This window comes from Mastigoproctus giganteus, chromosome 3 (genome assembly GCF_048544385.1).
Source record: "Mastigoproctus giganteus isolate SK-2022 chromosome 3, ASM4854438v1, whole genome shotgun sequence".
Taxonomy (NCBI): domain Eukaryota; kingdom Metazoa; phylum Arthropoda; class Arachnida; order Uropygi; family Thelyphonidae; genus Mastigoproctus; species Mastigoproctus giganteus.
Genome location: NC_143577.1, coordinates 7,274,183 through 7,293,707, shown reverse-complemented (window position 1 = coordinate 7,293,707; position 19,525 = coordinate 7,274,183). Strand labels below are relative to the sequence as shown.

The 19,525-nt window shown below is 38.9% G+C and overlaps 2 protein-coding genes across 2 annotated transcripts in view; both read right to left on the bottom strand.

Annotated features, from left to right (window-relative positions):
* Positions 1 to 870, bottom strand: part of LOC150087635 (O-acyltransferase like protein-like) — a 50,275-nt gene extending 49,405 nt beyond the window's left edge. The window contains exon 1 of the mRNA XM_090369840.1: positions 794 to 870. Coding sequence (XP_090225966.1) covers positions 794 to 870 — 77 coding nt within the window. The remainder of the gene's footprint in view (positions 1 to 793) is intronic.
* LOC150087634 (O-acyltransferase like protein-like) overlaps positions 815 to 19,525 on the bottom strand; it is a 252,648-nt gene continuing 233,937 nt past the window's right edge. The window contains exons 13-14 of the mRNA XM_090369839.1: positions 12,853 to 12,946; positions 815 to 947 (exon numbers count right to left, since the gene is read on the bottom strand). Of these exons, the coding sequence (XP_090225965.1) occupies positions 912 to 947; positions 12,853 to 12,946 (130 nt within the window). The 3' untranslated portion in view covers positions 815 to 911. The remainder of the gene's footprint in view (positions 948 to 12,852; positions 12,947 to 19,525) is intronic.

The following is a 19,525-nucleotide window of genomic DNA, read 5'->3' as shown; positions in this document are numbered from 1 at the left end:
TATAACATTTAATGATTGCAAGAGGCACAACCTTCTATAATAAAGGATCTAAAAACAATGAATAATAACAAAAACATACGTAACCATTAATAAAATGGATATAATAGCAAAAGTAAGCACACCAAAGTTTTATCTTTATTCACAAATCAAATTATATACAGTAAACTGTTGAACTTTCAGCAGAATTTTCTTACAGTATAAACCAGATAACTAAATTAAATGTTTATCGGGCTTATTACTTCATTGAATCTTACATTTTGGTGGGAATTCCTTTGGTGGGAATTACATTAAAAAAACTTCTAAAAGTTTTGAGAATAGTAGCAGAGTTTTAATTATGTCAGTAACAGAGTATGTTTTTCCTCTAGAAACTTATATGGGTATAGATCCAGGATTTTTATCTTTTTTTTGCGAGGTGGTGTTGAGAATCAGAACTGCTGCTGTAACCCAAAGAAAATTACTTTATTTTTTTTTAAATTTTGATTGAATCCTATATGGAGAGGAGTTGGGGGTTTGAACCTGATAGCCACCTACTTGGATGAGCCTCTAATCGTATATACCAAAACCAGGTCTCAAAATAAAAGAAATTATGAATTGGAATGGTTGTTGGGATAATATGTGCAGAAGGCAGTTAATATACATGTATGGCAAAGTATAAAAAACCAGAACTGTGTCCATTCCAAATCCTGACCAAAACTGGTTTATCTTGTTATCTAATTCAAAATGCTAACAAGTAACATAAAATCATGCTTTAAAAAAGGAAATGAGTTTAACCAACTGAAAAACAAATTCTTACCATGTTTTCTTCAAAATTGTTAATGTAGAGTACATTCCACCACCATTCTGTTTTGCAGTACTTATCACCAACTCCATCTGCAAATGGTCCACCAGTAAAATATTTTGGCAGAGTAGCCTCAAAACCCAGAACTAACAAGTATGGAGGGGTTAACCTAAAATAATAATGTGAATATGATATATAGGTTACAGAAGAGACAGATATAACAGAAAGAGGAGAAGGGAGAGGTTTATATATATTTTTTAAAATTATCTTGGCCGATAATATTGAAATATTCTAGTAAGGTGTGATGTAAATAATGAAAAAGAAAAATTAGATTATGAGTATATTCTAACTGTTATGATCAAATAAGTGTGATAACAATTTAGGCGGAAAGATGGAGTAAGAGACTAAGCAGAAATGTATTGCATGGGTGATAAAACAAAGACACCATATTTGTATATGGTGTCTTTGTGGATGGGGCTTTCATTTCAGAATAGATGGAGCTTGTAGATAGGTCATTTACCAAGTAGCACATTTCTGGATCTTATTATATCAACACGAAAGGTATACAAAAAGGGAAATAATATTCTTAACTTCGTTTTTACTAAGGATATAAAGAATTTTCAAGAAAAAGAACCATTAGTTGAAGTGCAGCTGTCCTCTGTTATAGTGCAGTTCACTCAGCACTTGTTCACTATAATGTTCTATATATTTTGATACCTTCGGCAGAGTTGCACTCTGTTCCCCTATGACAATCCTATTCACTCCAAATGCCTTAGGAGGAATTACCCATTAAGGGGTGTTTGGGTGGTTGGAGACCCCTTCAAAAAATTTTTTTTTTTACTGAAATCCCTAAATTATATTTTACAATCAACTGCAATTCATGGTACTTGCTTTCAAAGGCATGTTCTCTGATTTTAATTGACTTTTAACTGATACTGTAGTTAACCAGAAAATGCTGAACTGCCAGTCAGACTGGAAATGCTGCAAAGCAACATTAGTTTATGACAAGGAGAAATTTTGAAAGCTGTCTGTTTATTGCCCAAAAAGTTATTTTTGTGTCCATGGGTAATTTATTTCTCTGTGTTAATTTTCTGTTTGGCTACAAGATTACTGTGTTCAAAGCTGTAAAATGCTATGGTCACTCAATACTGTAGGTGGAAAATACATCAAAGCAATCACTACACCATTTCTTGCATATTACAAAAATATATGCTTTATATATCATACTGCCCAGCAGTGTTATTGAAAAGAAAACAGCTGCTTGAGGGGTTCTAATTAGCTGAAACTTATTAAGTGTTGTTTATAAAACTTCTCTTGAGGAACTATCATTTGCTAACAGGGAGTTTTTTTTTTAGCTGCATAGTGCTCAGCAATTCTGTTTTCAGTTCAATTTTGGTTCACATATTACTCCCAGGGGCTCACATCTGGTGAGTATGGGCTTGGCACACCCAGGGTCCTGAGCTAGATATCCTCATTCTTCTCTTTCTTGGTGATTCCCTTTGACTTTTGACTCTCTCTCTCTTTCTCTCTCTCTCTCTCTCTCTCTCTCTCTCTCTCTCTCTCTCTCTCTCTCTCAGGGTAACTTGGAAATTTTTTTTTGTTTTTGGCTGGTGCAGCATAAGCCTCAGGCTTCCTTGCACCATGTAGCTAATAATAATAATATTATTATTATTATTTATGTGCATTTTGTGTCCTAGTGATTGATATTAGTTTACTGTGTAGGTAGGTTCAATTTCTCTTTTTGTTTGCATCAAAGAGATGAAGTGAGCCAGCTAGTGTTAATAATGCAAAAAGGTGAAAAGCTATCAGAAAAACTTTTCACTGTAACTAAATTGGACATTCTAAAAAGATGATTCTGGATAGCACCAGATTTAGACTATATTTAGTGATTTTTGATTGATTTAAAAATGAACAACATTACAAGCTGTTGTAAATAATATAAATACAGTATACATATAAAGTTATGTAATTTTAAAGTAAGCATACTTGCATTCTATTTAATATACTGTATTTATGATTCATCACATAATTTATATGTGTGGGCTTTGTGTGGGCTAAATGCCTAGAGTGTCAAGAAATTAGGTGGCAACTCAGCGTTCTGATGGGCATCTATGAGAGCTTGAGGTGTCGGGTAAATGCATTCAAATAAATTAATATGAGGGGCCCATCCAGCTCTCAGCTGCCCAGCTCAACGGCAGAGCTCACTCCTGTGCATCAGGCAACACAGAGGCAATCTCCAAGGCAGAATATGCTGGTCCCAAAGGAACTAGTTATTGTTGGTGACTCTACTGTTAGGGAGATGGGGAATATACTATGCAAGGATAGATGGACCGGGGCAAGGGTATGTCTGCCAGGGACAAAGGTTGATGATGTTGCAGAGCAGATATCATCTTTTAGGGCACAAAAGATGATATTGTAGTAGAAGTTGGAACTAATGACATTAAGAGTAAGAGATCTGCAGATTTACTCAACAAGTACAGGTCAATGTTGAAAAAAAGTAACAAGTTAGGGTTAAATGTGAAAGTGCCTGCAATTCTGCCCAGACACAATAGGAGGGAGTATATGATGAGAGCCTTATCGATCAATTCAGCCCTGGAGAAATTGTGCAAGGTTCAAGGGGTAGAATTTTTTTCACTCTGTTCTGTGCTTGTCGACAGGTGAGACTGCTTCTACAGGGATGGGATACACTTAAATAGAAAGGGTGCAAGAATATTTGCTTAAGCTATCGAGGCATTGTTAGATGGGACAGAAAACTGTTAGCTTGGGGAGATACACAGACTAAAAGGTTAACAGTGGCCACAGACTAAAAGGTTAACATTGCCTTTCTTTCCAGGCTGCTGCTCATTCTATTAAAATGGGAAGCAGCCTGGAAAGAAAGGCAATGGAGATTTCCAGGCCTGCTGGGAGTCATAATGGGACAAATAAATACATGGGCTGTATTAGCATAACTAAGAGTAGAAACAGGTGCATATATACTTGCAAGCAAACCAATGCTAAGAGTATAATTAATAAATTTTATGAGCTTGAAGTGCTTGTCAAGTCATCCAAGGCGGATATTGTTGGGATATCAGAGATGTGGTGTCACACAGACATAAGCAGTGCAGAATTGAAATTTGGGTAGTATAATGTGTACAGAAAGGATAGACCGGACAGGAAGAGAGAAGGTGTTATGCTGTTAGATAAGAAACATAAAATCTAAGGAAGTGCATCTAATTGATGTTCGTGGACAATGCAATGTTGAATTATAAATGGGACTTAATTTTGGAGGCTACTAGGCTAATCATTCCGATTAAGAAATACTGTTCAAGGTTTAGGCCTAAATGAATATCAGATGAACTATATCAGATGAACTAATGAGGCTCATAGCAGAGAAGAAAAATGTATGGGATACATATAAAGTATCAGTTGAAACAGAAGCCTATAGCAGATATAAACTAGTTTGTAATCAAGTCACAAAGGAGGTTAGGCAGGCAAAGGCAGATTAGGAGAAATCCTTGGCAAAGGATGCAAAGAAAAACAGCAAAGAGTTCTTTACTTATGTAAACTCTAGTTGTTGTTGTTTGGTTTTTAGGAGCATTAGCAACTAAGGCCATATTATTCCGGGATATGCAGTAGTCATTCCCTGACCTTTCCGCATCCTCCGCATTTGGTGGTGACGGGCTCGAACCCCGGTCTAATCAAGAAGCGTGTGCTACCCACTGCTCCTTCCCACCTGGCTACGGAGGCGCCATGTAAACTCTAGAAGGAAAGGCATGAATCAGATGGGACCACTAAACATAGATGGGTTGACTATCGATGATCATGCTCAGGTAGCTTATAAACTGAATGCGTATTTTGCATCAACATTCCCACATGAGGAGTTATTCAATGAGGGGAGTGCCAGAATTTTATCAAACTCTAACAATCAGCTAAGTGATTTTGTAATAACTGAGAGCAAAGTGGAGGAGAAATTGTTGAAGTTAAAGATAAAAAAAGCACCTGAGGCAGATGGAATCTATCCAGATATAATAAAGAAGGCAGCTGTTGCTGTTTGGTTTTTAGGAGCATTAACAACTAAGGCCATATTGCTCCGGGGATATGCGGTGGTCATTCCCTGACCTTTCCGCATCCTCCATATTTGGTGGTCACGGGCTCGAACCCCGGTCTAATCAAGAAGCATGTGCTACCCACAGCTGCTCCTGCCCACCTGGCTACGGAGGTGCCGAAGAAGGCAGCAAGGGTCGTAAGAAAACCCTTAGCCATAATTATAAGAGCCTCCTTACAGTCAGGGGAGATCCCCATGGACTGGAGATGTGCAAATACATCCCCAGTTCACAAAGGGGGTTCAAAAGGTGACACAGGTAAATATAGACCTATTAGTTTAATTTGTGTTCTGGGGAAAATAATGGAATCACTGGTTAAAGAAGCACTGCAGGATTATCTAAACATGTCTGCAGTAACAGTTAAGACACAGCATGGGTTTGTTAAAGGAAGGTCTTCTCTGACCAATTTTATTGGATACTATGCTGTGGTCACAAATGAACTGAATGCCAAAAATAATTTTAATATCATATACTTGGATTTCAGGAAAGCTTTTGATACTGTTGCACATGGAAGACTGCTGTACAAATTGGAGAGGTATGGCATTAAGGGTAAGTTGCTACAATGGATAAAGGAATGGTTGAGTGAGGGATGACAGAGAGTGGTAATCAATGGACACTGTTCTTCATGGACAAATGTTATTAGTGGAGTTCCCCGGGGTTCGGTGATGAGCCCATTGTCGTTTTGTATATTTATCAATGATATTGATGAAGGTATATCAGGTTTAATGTCCAAGATTGCAGATGATAAAGGTTGGCAGGGTTGTTATCGACAGTAAAGACAGTAAAAGGTAAAGTGCAGCCATTATCAACCTGCAGGATGGAAGCCTCCTTAACAATTCATGCTGAGGGAAATGGACCATAATCTGCCATACTGGTCCAGTGCAGGTTGGCAGATCGACCATATTCAGCAGTCAGGGGCTTGAACCCCGGTCTACCCAAAGAGCATGTGCTACTGCACTCATGCTCCTGACCACTCGGCTACGGAAAGAGAGTATGCTACTCCAACTGGATCTAGATAAGTTGGGCAAATGAGCTGAAAAGTGGCAACTGAAGTTTAACATTGAAAAATGCAAAGTACTGTATATGGGTAGCAATAACCAAAGAGAAACGTACCAACTGTGTGGCACTACGCTTAGGGAAGTGGAAAGTGAAAAAGACCTGGGGTAATTGTGCAGTCAAATATGAAGTTCGCTGAGCAGTGCAGAAGGGCTGCCAGGGCAGGTCATGGAGTCTTGCGAATGATATATAGGAATTTTGCTAGCAGGGAAAGGGAGGTGTTTAACTGTTAGCATTAGCATTAGTAGAGGCATATGATACAAGAAAGCAAGCTTATTCAGCATCAGCCAAAAAAAAAAAACACACACCACTCCCATTTCACCCCTCCGTTCTTTCGAAATACCTGTCCAGTTGAGCTTTAAATTTGTTTAGGCTATCAACTTCAACAACAAGTGATGGAAGTCGGTTCCACCAACCAACCAACCACCCGCTGGCCAAAGGCAACTTTCCGCACATCTATCCGACATCCGTCCTTCCTCAATTTGAATTTATGCCCTCTGAGGTGATTATTCTGAGCAAGATGAAGAATCCCATTGGCATTGAGCATGCTCAAACCATTCAAAGCCTTATACACCTCTATCAGATCACCTCGCCGGTGCCGACCGGGCTAGCCGAGTGGGTAAAGTACCTGCCCGGCAACCCAAAGGTCGCGGGTTCGATTCCCGCCTCGGGCTTGGATCAAAGTACTGCAAAAACCTTGGGAGGTGCAATATGGCCACAGAAGCCGATGTGCCAACAACTACCAAATCAAAAAAAAAAAAAAAAAAAAAAAAAAAAAAATCACCTCGCCGGTGCCTAGTCTCCAGACTCTGTAATTTGCAAAACTTAAGCCTTTCTTCGTAAGAGCAACCCTTTGTTCCATTCACTAATCTTGTTGCCCTTCTCTGTACCCGTTCCAGCAGCTCTACATCCTTCTTGAAATGAGGCCTCCAGACCTGTATACAGTACTCAAGATGTGGCCTAACCATTGCCTTATACAAGGGAATAATCACCTCCTTATCCCTGCTAGAAAAATTCCTGTATATCATTGACAAGACACCATGAGCTACTCTTGCAGCTCGTCTGCACTGCTCAGAGAACTTCATATCTGCCTGCACAATTACCCCCAGGTCCTTTTCATTCTCCACCACTGTCAGTGTAGTAATGCAGAGTTGATACGTTGCTCTGGGGTTACTGTTTCCCATATGTAGTACTTTACATTTGTCAATGTTAAACTTCATTTGCCACCTCTCAGCCCATCTGCTCAACCTTTCCAGATCCTGTTGCAGCAGTGTAGTGTCAGTAGTGTCCTTGACAACCCTGCCAACCTTTGTATCATCTGCAAACTTGGACACTAAACTTGATATCCCATCATCAATATCATTCATAAACACCGAAAACAACAACGGACCCAACACTGAACCCCGAGGAACTCCACTAATAACATTAGTCCACGTTGAGCAGTGTCCATTGATTACCACTCTCTGTCTTCTGCCACTCAACCATCCCCTTATCCATAGCAGCAATTTGCCTCCAATGCCACACTGCTCCAATTTGTGCAGCAGTCTTCCATGTGCAACAGTATCAAAAGCCTTTCTAAGATCCAAATATATAATATCAAAGTTATTCCCTGCATCCAGTTCTTTTGTGACTACATCATAGTATCCAATCAAATTGGTCAGGCAAGACCTGCCTTTAACAAAACCATGCTGCATGTGAGCTATAACTGAATTCTTGTCTAGATGATCCTGCAGTGCTTCTTTAACCAGTGCCTCCATTAATTTACCTGGAACAGAAGTTAAACTAACAAGTCTATAATTACTTGTGTCAGCCTTTGATCCTCCTTTGTGAATTGGGGTTACATTTGCACATCTCCAGTCTATGGGTACCTCCCCTGAGTCCAAAGAAGCTCTCATAATTATGGCTAGGGGTTTGCTTACTTCCTTTGCTGCCTCCTTTAATATAACTGGATAGAGCCCATCCACCCCAGGTGCCTTTTTTATGTTTATCCTCAACAATCTCTCCTCCACTTTCCTCTCAGTTATTACAAAATCATCCAGCTCACTGCCAATGTTTACTTTACCTACATCATTCTCCTTCCTGAATAACTCCTCATGCGTGAATGTAGATGCAAAATACTCGTTTAGATTGTTAGCCACCTGAGCAGGATCCTCAACTGTTGAACCATCAATATCCAGTGGACCAATCTGATTCATCCCTTTCCTTCTTGAGTTTAAATATGTAAAGAACTCTTTTCTGTTTTTCTTTGCATCCTTTGCCAAGGATTTTTCGTAGTCTGCCTTTGCCTGCCTAATCTCCTTTGTGACTTGGTTACAGACCAACTTATATCTATCATAGGCTTCCATGTCACCCATTAATTTGTATGTATCCCATGCATTTTTCTTCTCTGCCACATGTCTCATTAGTTCATCTGACAACCATTTAGGCCTAAACCTTGAACAATATTTCTTAGTTGGTATGTAAAGCCTGGTAGCCACCAAGATTAGTTCCTTGAATGCTTCCCATTTTGAGTTTGCTGTTGGTAACATCATCAGTTGGTCCCACTGTATAGAATTTAAATACTGTCTCAGACCATCATAGTCGCCTTTACGAAAACAAAAACCCTTCCCTTTACCTCTGATGGTAGTTACCTCCTTGAGTAAATCCCACTTCAGCACACTGTGATCACTGCCACCTAGTGGTTCATTTATCTGCAGATTCTTAATGCATGAAGAATCACTACTGATAATCAGATCAAGAATATTGCTCCCTCTTGTTGCCTCACGAACATGCTGATGTAGAAAACAATCATCCAATAAATCCACAAAAGCCTTGCTAGTGTGCGAGTGACCAACCCACAAATTCCAGTCAATATCTGGGAAATTAAAATCCCCCATTATAAGACTCTCTGATTTACTGGCCCACTCTATTTCCCTGTACAATATCTTATTATACTCATCAGAGTCATTAGGCCTATAGCACACTCCTACTCTCAATTTTGATTTCCCTATGCTTATGTCACACCAAACTGACTCGACACTGCCCTGTCCATCGATGTCGACTGGCTTCACTTCCTTGGACCTTATGTGTTTCTTAATTAATAGCATAACCCCTCCTCCCCTCCTGTCCTGTCTATCCTTTCTATACACATTGTATTCCCCAAATTCCAGTTCCGCATTACTTATATCTGTGTGACACCACGTCTCTGATATCCCAACAATATCTGCCTTTGATGTTTTGAGCAATACCTCAAATTCATCAATTTTATTTACCAAACTCCTAGCATTGGTGTACACGCAGGTATACATGCACCGTTATAAAAGGTAATGGTCAGGCCACACCTATGTACAGATCTGGAAGCCTCATTTTCGGAAAGATGTAGAGTTACTAGAATGAGTACAAAGAAGGGCAACAAGATTGGCGAGGGGAACAAATTGGCGCTCTTACCAAGAAAGGCTTAAGTTCTGCAAATTACAGCACCTGAAGAGTAGGCACCTGCAAGGTGATCTGATTGAGGTGTATAAAGCCTTGAATGGGTTGAGCATGCTGATTGTTGATGGTATTCTTCCTCTTGCTCAGATTAGGAACCTGAGGGGCCACAGATTCAAATTGAGGAAAGACACTTGTAGAATAGATGTGCAGAAATTTGCCTTTAGCCAGCGGGTAGTTGATTGGTGGAACAGACTTCCATCTTTTGTTGTGGAAGTTGATAGCCTAAATAAATTTAAGGCTGAGCTGGACAGGCATTTGGAATGAATGGAGGGGTGAAATGGGAGGGTTTTTTTTTTTTTTTTGGCTGATGCTGCATAAGCTTGCTTTCTTGCATCATATGCCTCTATTAATGCTAATGCTGGTATGCCTCTACTAATGCTAATGCTAATAAGTTCAATACAACCAGTGTTTCTCAAATGGTGGTATTCGTATACCCATTGAGATAATACCTTGGGTGTACACCAGTGTAGCTGATTTTGAAAGCCTAAATTGTATATATTGTGTATATATCAAAATTGTCAGTAATGGGGCACTTTGGAGAGAAAGGTTGATTATTTGGTTTTTTTTTTTTCAGGAGCATTAGCAACTAAGGCTATATTGCTCCGGGGATATGCGGTGGTCATTCGCTGACCTTTCCGCACCCTCCGTATTTGGTGGTCACGGGCTCGAACCCCGATCTAATCAAGAAGTATGTGCTACGCACTGCTGCTCCTGCCCACCTGGCTACGGAGGTGCCGAGAAAGGTTGAAAAACACTGTTTACATAGCTGTGTGGTAATCCACCAGCATCTTGTGTGCAAGCAGAACAGATAAATTTGTTTTTGTGGTGTCAAGAAAACATGTTATGTGCCCATAAGAATACAATGCTAATGGACTCTGATAGAGACCAGCTGTTCCAAAGATGATAATACTACAGCCCACAGGGCATTAAAGTACACAAGAATGCAGTATCTGCTATGTGCAGTTGTGGACATGAATTCCATTGAGAATCTGTGCAATCATCTGGACAATGCACTGGAGAATTACCTGGACAATAGCATTTAAGGAATTGGTCATGGATATTTGAGAAGTGGAAGGTGGAATGCAATGTGCTGTTATCAGCAAAACTATGGATAGGATTCATAGTACCTTCTTCGTTATGAGGAAGGTCATTTATAAAAAAGAGGAAAAGAGTAGGCGAAAGAACTGGACTTGGGGAACACTAGCATTACTGTAGAAGACAGAGAGCTACCTATCACCCAGTTTTTTTCTCTGAGTGAACACTCAGAGAAAAAAACTGGACAACATATTACAAAAAATAATTGGCAATCCATAAGATAGAAACTTATTAAAACCATTAATCCAAAGCCTTTGAAATATCAAGAGCAACTACTTGAGCTTCACTAAACTTTTCCACAATTTATATCACCAGTGGATCGATGCTGACAGAATCCACATTGGTAATCATTGATCAGATGGAAGGTTTCTAGATAGTTCAGGAGTTGGTGGTAATGGATTTCTCCACTACTTTAAAAAGAGTAGAATGCAATGGGACAATTGAATGGGAGGAATTTGTCACCCTTTTAGGGAACTGGCAGGATAGGAGCAAATTTCCAAGCAGAAGGGGAAACACCTTTAGAATAAGAAAGTGAAAAAAGAAAGGTGACAGAACAGAACTAAGCTCGGGAGTACAGGTTTTGAGAACAAGTTGAGAAATACCATCGGGACCCAGGTATGGAAAATGTAACATTAATTTTTCCCAAATCACTCAGAGCAGCCTGTGAAAAAAATCTAACTTTGAATTTTTTTGAATATGGCACCTGTATGGGAAAAGGTTGGACACCACTGCTGTAGAAGGTTGACCAAAGCCCATTGTCAGCATCAGGAATACCCCTTGATTTGCTCACTGTCGACCAGCGTGACTTCTCCATATGTGGAACAGGTGGTCAGATAGGTTTTACGAGTACCACTAAGTTGAAGAATGGTAATCCCATTAGCTCTCTTAATCCAAGCAGCAGCACTGAAGGCCACAAAAGTGAACAGTGCTCACTGAGTTAAGTCTGTCCTAATCCGTTTGTTATCTGAAACTTTTCTTCGCTCAATGGACACTACTGTATTTTAAATATAACTTCCAAGGGGATTTCAAAAAAAATAAATAAATAAAATTGCAATAAAAGGAGTTCATTAAACAGAGGTCTGACAGTAATTTATAATTCTAAAAATGGTTATAAAGTTTTATATAGAAAATATCTTAACAATAGCCAGTGAAAAATGCAAATTTAGTCAAATAACTTTAAGCTTATTTGAATAGCAGGTAAACGTGAAACAAATTTATGGAATATTACAAATTTCGAAGTGTATTGCATCCAAGTGTCACACATCACTGTTAATAAAGGTGCTGGTATGCCGTACCATCCCAAAAAAAGCACTGGTTGTATGTAATGCTCACTCTTCGGTATGAATTTAGCTGGGTGGAGCTGCTGGCTACATGAGGGAAGTTGGAGTTGCCTCTATTCATGCTACTGTTCAGGTTGTTTTAAATTTTTCTTAAAATAAAATTAATTTATGTTCGAATGTATGTATGCCTCTAACATTTATAGGCTAACTGATGGCAGGGAACAACTCTGTCATTGAGAAAGAAGCATTTCTGCAAAATTTAAATTTATATATTATAACCATCTAAATGGCAACACTTTGTTGCCATTTAGATAGCAACAAAGTAAGATTGACCCAATCTTACTTTGTTGATTGGGTCAATCTTAAAATAAGTAAGGTTGACCCAATGCCTATTAACTGAAACATCCTGTATATAATATTGCAATTTCTTTTTATGGATTTTGTTGATCATACACCAGAAAATCCAAACTCTTTTGTAAACAATTAGTTTCCTAGATTCAAAGTTTTTAGAATTTTAAATGGTTTACAGCTTATATTTATTTATATCACATTAGTTTTATATTATGGCATCAACCCACAAGTTTATGATATCATATTTTCAAACAGGTTTAATGAGAGATCAGTATGAAGTCAAATACGAATTGTACAATCCTTTTAATCATTTAAGTAATTTTTATGCTAATATTTTAAAAGGGAGCTCCATATTATATAAAGCTTATGCTAATTATATAAAATGGCATAGCAACAGAGCAAGGAGGCTTAACAGATTCTGTTTTTAAAATATTGTAAAAAAAGTTGCAGAGTAGCTAGGGTTTCAGATAGTTTTTGCCTTTTAATCATTTTAACAAAAGGCAATGAAAAACAATTGAAAAGACTAGTAGAGAGTTTTATAAATATGATTCTACACAAGATAAGCTGTTTTCAAGTGACATCATTGATGAAAAACTGATATTTTAATAGGAGTACCTACACACCTCACCTGCAAACCTATCTTTTTAATTATCAGGTTATCCATCAAGATGTCACCTGAATTTTTTACAATATAGAAAGTGATCTAAGAGATAAAATTATGTGAAATATCATAGCTTACCTCCAGAAACGATGAACATAAAACATAATCCAGTTTATTTTTTCCATTCGTCTTATCAGCTTCTTTTAAAAATAAATAAGTCAACAAAAAGCCACTGAATAAAAAATAAAAACATACAGTTAGGATATTTATTTAATTAATTATATGTTAATTTACACATCATATTTCTATGGAGTCAAAATATATTATGAAATACAGAAGCTCTCTGAGTATTTCACTTTTATGATAGGAAAGTGCCACTAATGATTGGCTTAAGAATAATGACATATTCTGATGAATGCATTGAAGGACATGTTAATACTAACAGGAGAATTCTATTTAAACAACTTAAACTACTATACATGAAAAGAGATAGTAGTAGTAGTAGTGGCCTGTGATGCAAGAAATCAAATGTATGAGATTATGCAGCATCAGCCAAAAAAAAAAAAAAAAAATCACACCATTCCCTCCAAATGCCTGTCCAGTTCCTCCTTAAATTTATTCAACCTATCAACTTCCACAACGACAGATGGAAGTTTCTTCCAGCAATTCACCACCCGCTGGCTAAAGGCAAATTTCCGCACATCTATTCTACATCTGTCTTTTCTTAATTTGAATTTATGCCCCCTTAGGTTTCTAATCTGAACAAGTGGAAGGATCCCATCAGAATTCAGCGTGCTCAACCCATTCAAGGCCTTATATACCTCAATCAGATCACCACACAGGGGCCTAGTCTCCAGCCACTGCAATTTGCAGAACTTAAGCCTCTCTTGGTAAGAGGATCCCTTCATTGCCCTCACCAATCTTGTTGCCCTTCTCTGTACACGCTCAAGCAAATCTACATCTTTCCTAAAATTAGACCTCCAGACCTGTACGCAGTACTCAAGGCGTGGCCTGACCATTGCCTTATACAGAGGGACAATCACCTCCTTTTCCCTGCTAGCAAAATTCCTATATATCATTGACAAAACCCCATGACCTGCCCTGGCAGCCTGTCTACATTGCTCAGAAAACTTCATATCTGACTGCACAATTACTTCCAGGTCTTTTTCATTTTCTACCACCTTAAGTGTAGAACAGGGTTCAGTGTTGGGTCCACTGTTGTTTTGTATATTTATCAATGATATTGATGAAGGTATATCAGGCTTAATGTCGAAGTTTGCAGATGATACAAAGGTTGGCAGGGTTGTTAATGACAGTAATGGCAGTGTGCTACTGCAACAGGATCTAGATAATTTGGGAAGATGGGCTAAGAAGTGGAAACTGAAGTTTAACCTTCACAAATGGAAAGTACTGCATATGGGTAGAAGTAACCCCAGAGAAATGTACGAACTGTGTGGTACTACACTTAAGGTGGTAGAAAATGAAAAAGACCTGGGAGTAATTGTGCAGTCAGATATGAAGTTTCTGATCAATGTAGACAGGCAGCCAGGGCAGGTCATGGAGTTTTGTCAATGATATATAGGAATTTTGCTAGCAGGGAAAAGGAGGTGATTGTCCCTCTGTATAAGGCAATGGTCAGGCCACGCCTTGAGTACTGCGTACAGGTCGGGAGGCCTCATTTTAGGAAGGATGTAGATTTACTTGAGCGTGTACAGAGAAGGGCAACAAGATTGGTGAGGGGAATGAAGCGATCCTCTTACCAAGAGAGGCTTAAGTTCTGCAAATTGCAATGGCTGGAGACTAGGCACCTGCGTGGTGATTTGATTGAGGTGTATAAGGTCTTGAATGGGTTGAGCACGCTGAATTCTGATGGGATCCTTCCACTTGTTCAGATTACGAACCAAAGGGGGCATAAATTCAAATTAAGAAAGGACAGATGTAGAATAGATGTGCAGAAATTTGCCTTTAGCCAGCGGGTGGTTAATTGCTGGAACAAACTTCCATCTGTCATTGTGGAAGTTGATAGGTTGAATAAATTAAAGTAGGAACTGGACAGGCATTTGAAGATAATGGTGTGATTTTTTTTTTTTTTTTTTTGGCCGATGCTGCATAAGCTCATACACATGCTTTCTTGCATCACATGAGACTACTACTACTACAACTAATATGTGTAATCAACAAGCACGTGATATGCACTGCTTCAGAGCATTGTGTTAACCATCACATGCCTGAATAGATTAACAGTAGCCACTGGCAGAGATGAAAGTGATTCTTGCACTGCTTCTATTGGAATGAGCAGAAGCCTGGAAAACAAGATGCAGGATATTTCAGAGACTGCTGGGAGTCATTGCAGTACAAGTAAACACATGGGTTGTGTTAGGGTAGCTAAGAATAGGAACAGGTGCAAGTGTACTTGCGTGTACACCAATGCTAGGAGTTTGGTAAATAAATTTGATGAATTTGAGGTATTGCTCAAAGCATCAAAAGCAGATATTGTTGGGATATCAGAGACGTGGTGTCACACAGATATAAGGAATGCAGAACTGGAATTTGGGAAATACAGCATCTACAGAAAGCACAGACAGGATAGGAAGGGAGGAGGGGTTATGCTATTAGTTAAGAACCACATAAAATCCAAGGAAGTGAAGCCAGTCAACATCGCTGGATAGTGCAGTGTCGAGTCAGTTTGGTGTGACATAAGCATTGGGAGATCAAAATTGAGAGTAGGAGTGTGCTATAGGCCTAATGACTATGATGAGTATAATAAGAAACTGTATAGGGAAATAGAGTGGGCCACTAATCAGAGAGTCTTTTAATGGGGGATTTTAATTTCCAGATATTGACTGGAATTTGTGGGTTGGTCACTCACACACTAGCAAGGCTTTTGTGGATTTATTGGATGATTGTTTTCTACATCAGCATGTTTGGGAGGCAACTAGAGGGAGTAATACTCTTGATTTGATTATCAGTAGTGATACTTCATGCATTAAGAATTTGCAGATAAAGGAGCCACTAGGTAGCAGTGATCAAAATGTGCTGAAGTGGGATTTACTCAATGAGGTAACTACCATCAGGGGTAAAGGGAAGAGTTATTGCTTTCGTACAGGCAACTATGATGGTCTGAGACAGTATTTAAATCCTATACAGTGGGACCAACTGATGATGTTACCAACAGCAAATTCAAAATGGGAAGCGTTCAAAGAACTTATCTTGGAAACTACTAGACTTTACATACCAACTAAGAAATATTGTTCAAGGTTTAGGCCAAAATGGATGTCAGATGATCTAATGAGACATATGGAAGAGAAGAAAAATGCATGGGATACGTATAAATTGACACATGAAACAGAATCCTATGATAGATATAAGTTGATCTGTAACCAAGTTACAAAGCAGGTTAGGCAGGCGAAGGCAAATTATGAGAAATCTTTGGCAAGGGATGCAAACAAAAACAGCAAAGAGTTTTTTACTTATGTAAACTCTAGAAGGCAGGGGATGAATCAGATTGGTCCACTTGATATCGATGGTTCAACTGTTGATGATCCTGCTCAGGCAGCTAACAAACTAAATGAATATTTTGCATCCACATTCACATATGAAGAGTTATTCAGTGAAGGGAATGCCAGAGGTGTATTCAACTCTGGCAGTAAGCTAGATAATCTTGTAATAACTGAGAGTAAAGTGGAGGAGAAATTGTTGATGATAAACACAAGAAAGGCACCTGGGGTGGATGGGATCTATCCAGTTATATTAAAGGAGGCAGCAAAGGAAGTAAGCAAACCCTTAGCCATAATTATGAGATCTTCCTTGGACTCGGGGGAGGCACCCATAGACTGGAGATGTGCGAATGTGACCCCAATTCACAAAGGAGGATCAAAGGCTGACACAAGTAATTATAGACTTGTGCGTTTAACTTCTGTTCCAGGAAAATTAATGGAGGCACTGGTTAAAGAAGCACTGCAGGATCATCTATATAAGACTTCAGTTATAGCTCGGACACAGCATGGTTTTATTAAGGGGAAGTCTTGCCTGACCAATTTGATTGGATACTATGATGCAGTCACAAAGAACTGGATGCAGGGAATAACTTTGATATTATATACTTGGATCTTATAAAGGCTTTTGATACTGTTGCACATGGAAGACTGCTGCACAAATTGGAGCAGTGTGGCATTGGAGGCAAACTAATGCTATGCTATGAATAAAGGGGTGGTTGAGGGGGAGAAAACAAAGAGTGCTAATCAATGGACAATGCTCATCGTGGACTAATGTTATTAGTGGAGTTCCTCAGGGTTCAGTCTTGGGTCCATTATTGTTTTCTATATTTATAAATAATATTGATGATGGTATATCAAGCTTAATTTAAGTCCAAAAGTCCAAGTTTGCAGTCGATACAAAGGTTGGCAGGGTTGTTAAGGACACTGCTGATGCTATGCAGCTGCAACAGGATCTGGAAAGGTTGAGTAGATGGGCTGAGAGGTGGCAAATGTTTAACATTGACAAATGTAAAGTACTACATATGGGAAACAGCAACCCCAGAGCAATGTATCAACTCTGTGGTACTACGCTGACAGTGGTAGAGAATGAAAAGGACCTGGCAGATATGAAATTCTCTGAGCAGTGCGGACGGGCTGCAAGAGTAGCTCATGGTGTCTTATCAATGATATATAGGAATTTTTCTAGCAGGGATAAGGAGGTGATTATTCCCTTGTATAAGGCAATGGTCAGGCCACACCTTGAGTACTGTATACAGGTCTGGAGGCCTCATTTCAAGAAGGATGTAGAGCTGCTGGATCGGGTACAGAGAAGGGCAGCAAGATTAGTGAACGGAACAAAGGGTTGCTCTTACGAAGAAAGGCTTATGTTTTGCAAATTACAGTGTCTGGGGACTAGGCACCGGCGAGGTGATCTGATAGAGGTGTATAAAGCCTTGAATGGTTTGAGCATGCTCAATGCTGATGGGATTCTGCCTCTTGCTCAGAATAATCACCTGAGAGGGCGTAAATTCAAATTGAGGAAAGACAGATGTAGGATAGATGTGCGGAAATTTGCCTTTAGTCAGCAGGTAGTTGGTTGGTGGAACAGACTTCCATCTCTTGTTGTGGAAGTTGATACCTAAATAAATTTAAGGCTCAGCCTGACAGGTATTTTGAATGAATGGAGGGGTGAAGTGGAAGTTTTTTTTTTTTTGGTTGATGTGCATAAGCTTGCTTTCTTGCATCATATGCCTCTACTAATGCTAATGCTAATTAATTGTGCTTTCCCGTTGATATCTGTTGGCTCATCTATTTGCAGAGCAAAAATTTGACCATCAAGTTTTTGTTGAAAATTTTCTACTATATTTTCCGACATATCGATTATTCTTTGACTTATAGTATCGTTGGAAAGAGGAATTTTATTTATTTCAGCTTCTGCATCTTTGCCGAACTTACATTTCATCGTTATACGACAAGCAGGACCGATCAATGTTTCTCCAATCGAATGAGGTGTCCCTTTTTGTGCAATAAGTTGCTCTACTTCATAGGAGGCAATTCGTGCTTTGTCAGACACTTTTATTGTGTTTTCCAATTTTTGTATTTGTTTGGCACTATTTGTCATTAATCGTTCAAAATACCTTTTGTCTTTAGACATCAAATTTTGATGAACTTTTTCCATATGGCGTTTTAGCTTGCTAGGAACCATTGCACTGTTTGCTTATTTATGTCCACATACAACACATAAAGGTAAGGGGTTATTATTATTATTATTATTAGCCATATGGTGCAAGGAAGCTCGAGGCTTATGCTGCACCAGCCAAAACAAAAAAATTTTTTGAATTACCCTGAGAGAGAGACAGAATCATCAAGAAAAAGGAAAATGATGATATCTAGCTCAGGACCCTGGGTGTGCCAAGCCCATACTCACCAGATGTGAGCCCCTGGGGTAAATAATTTGTCTTTATTCAAATAGTGTTTGCGCCTGAAAGCAGATACCCGTCTTCGGATATGTCAATTTCAATTCGTCATAAAAAGATCCTTTGTGTACTTTATTCTTATTAATGGTATTGTATGTATATTCGGACAATGATGTTAAAATAAAAATGACGCTAGTTTTTTTTTAAGATTTCGTGGCACACCCTTTGAGAAACACTGGCCTACTACTGTTTTCCCTCCAGTCTTCAGTCTAAATTCTACTGGTTTCATGTAAATCTCTAAGACAACTAACAGTATTATTTTTCATCTAGTGTATAGCCTCACACGTCTAAATTTAATAACATCAAAATGTTGCCTGACCTATTAGGCCTTTAACACATCTCTTTAGCATTCAACCCCAACCAGTGATTTCCTAACAGCAATCCCATTTAGCATTAATGTCAAACGTGTAATTTTTTTGTTTTTTTCAGGTCCTAAGTAGAAGTATAATACCTCGCCACTGAAATCCCAGGAAACTAGGTGGCAGAACCTGCCAGAGTAATTTCTTGTGATATATACACCCAGCTAGCCTCCATGTGGCAAGGTATGGGCAATGTCGGGCCCTGGCGGCCAATAAGCCAAACAAACAATGGGCATAACATATCACACTGCACAGACATGACCCACACACTTTCAAGGCTCTGGCTTGGCAGTGTACTGTCCTCGATACAGCGAAACACAAGTGGAGATGGGAGAAATCCTAGGTGCCGTCTGACACAAACACACCTTATATCTTATGTATGTTTCCTGACAACACTAGCATTTCTTAGAATAACTCTAAAAAACTTAACCAATTTGTAAATAAAATAAATAGAAATGAAATTCTTATTTGTAAAGAGGGCCAAAATTTATTAGTATTA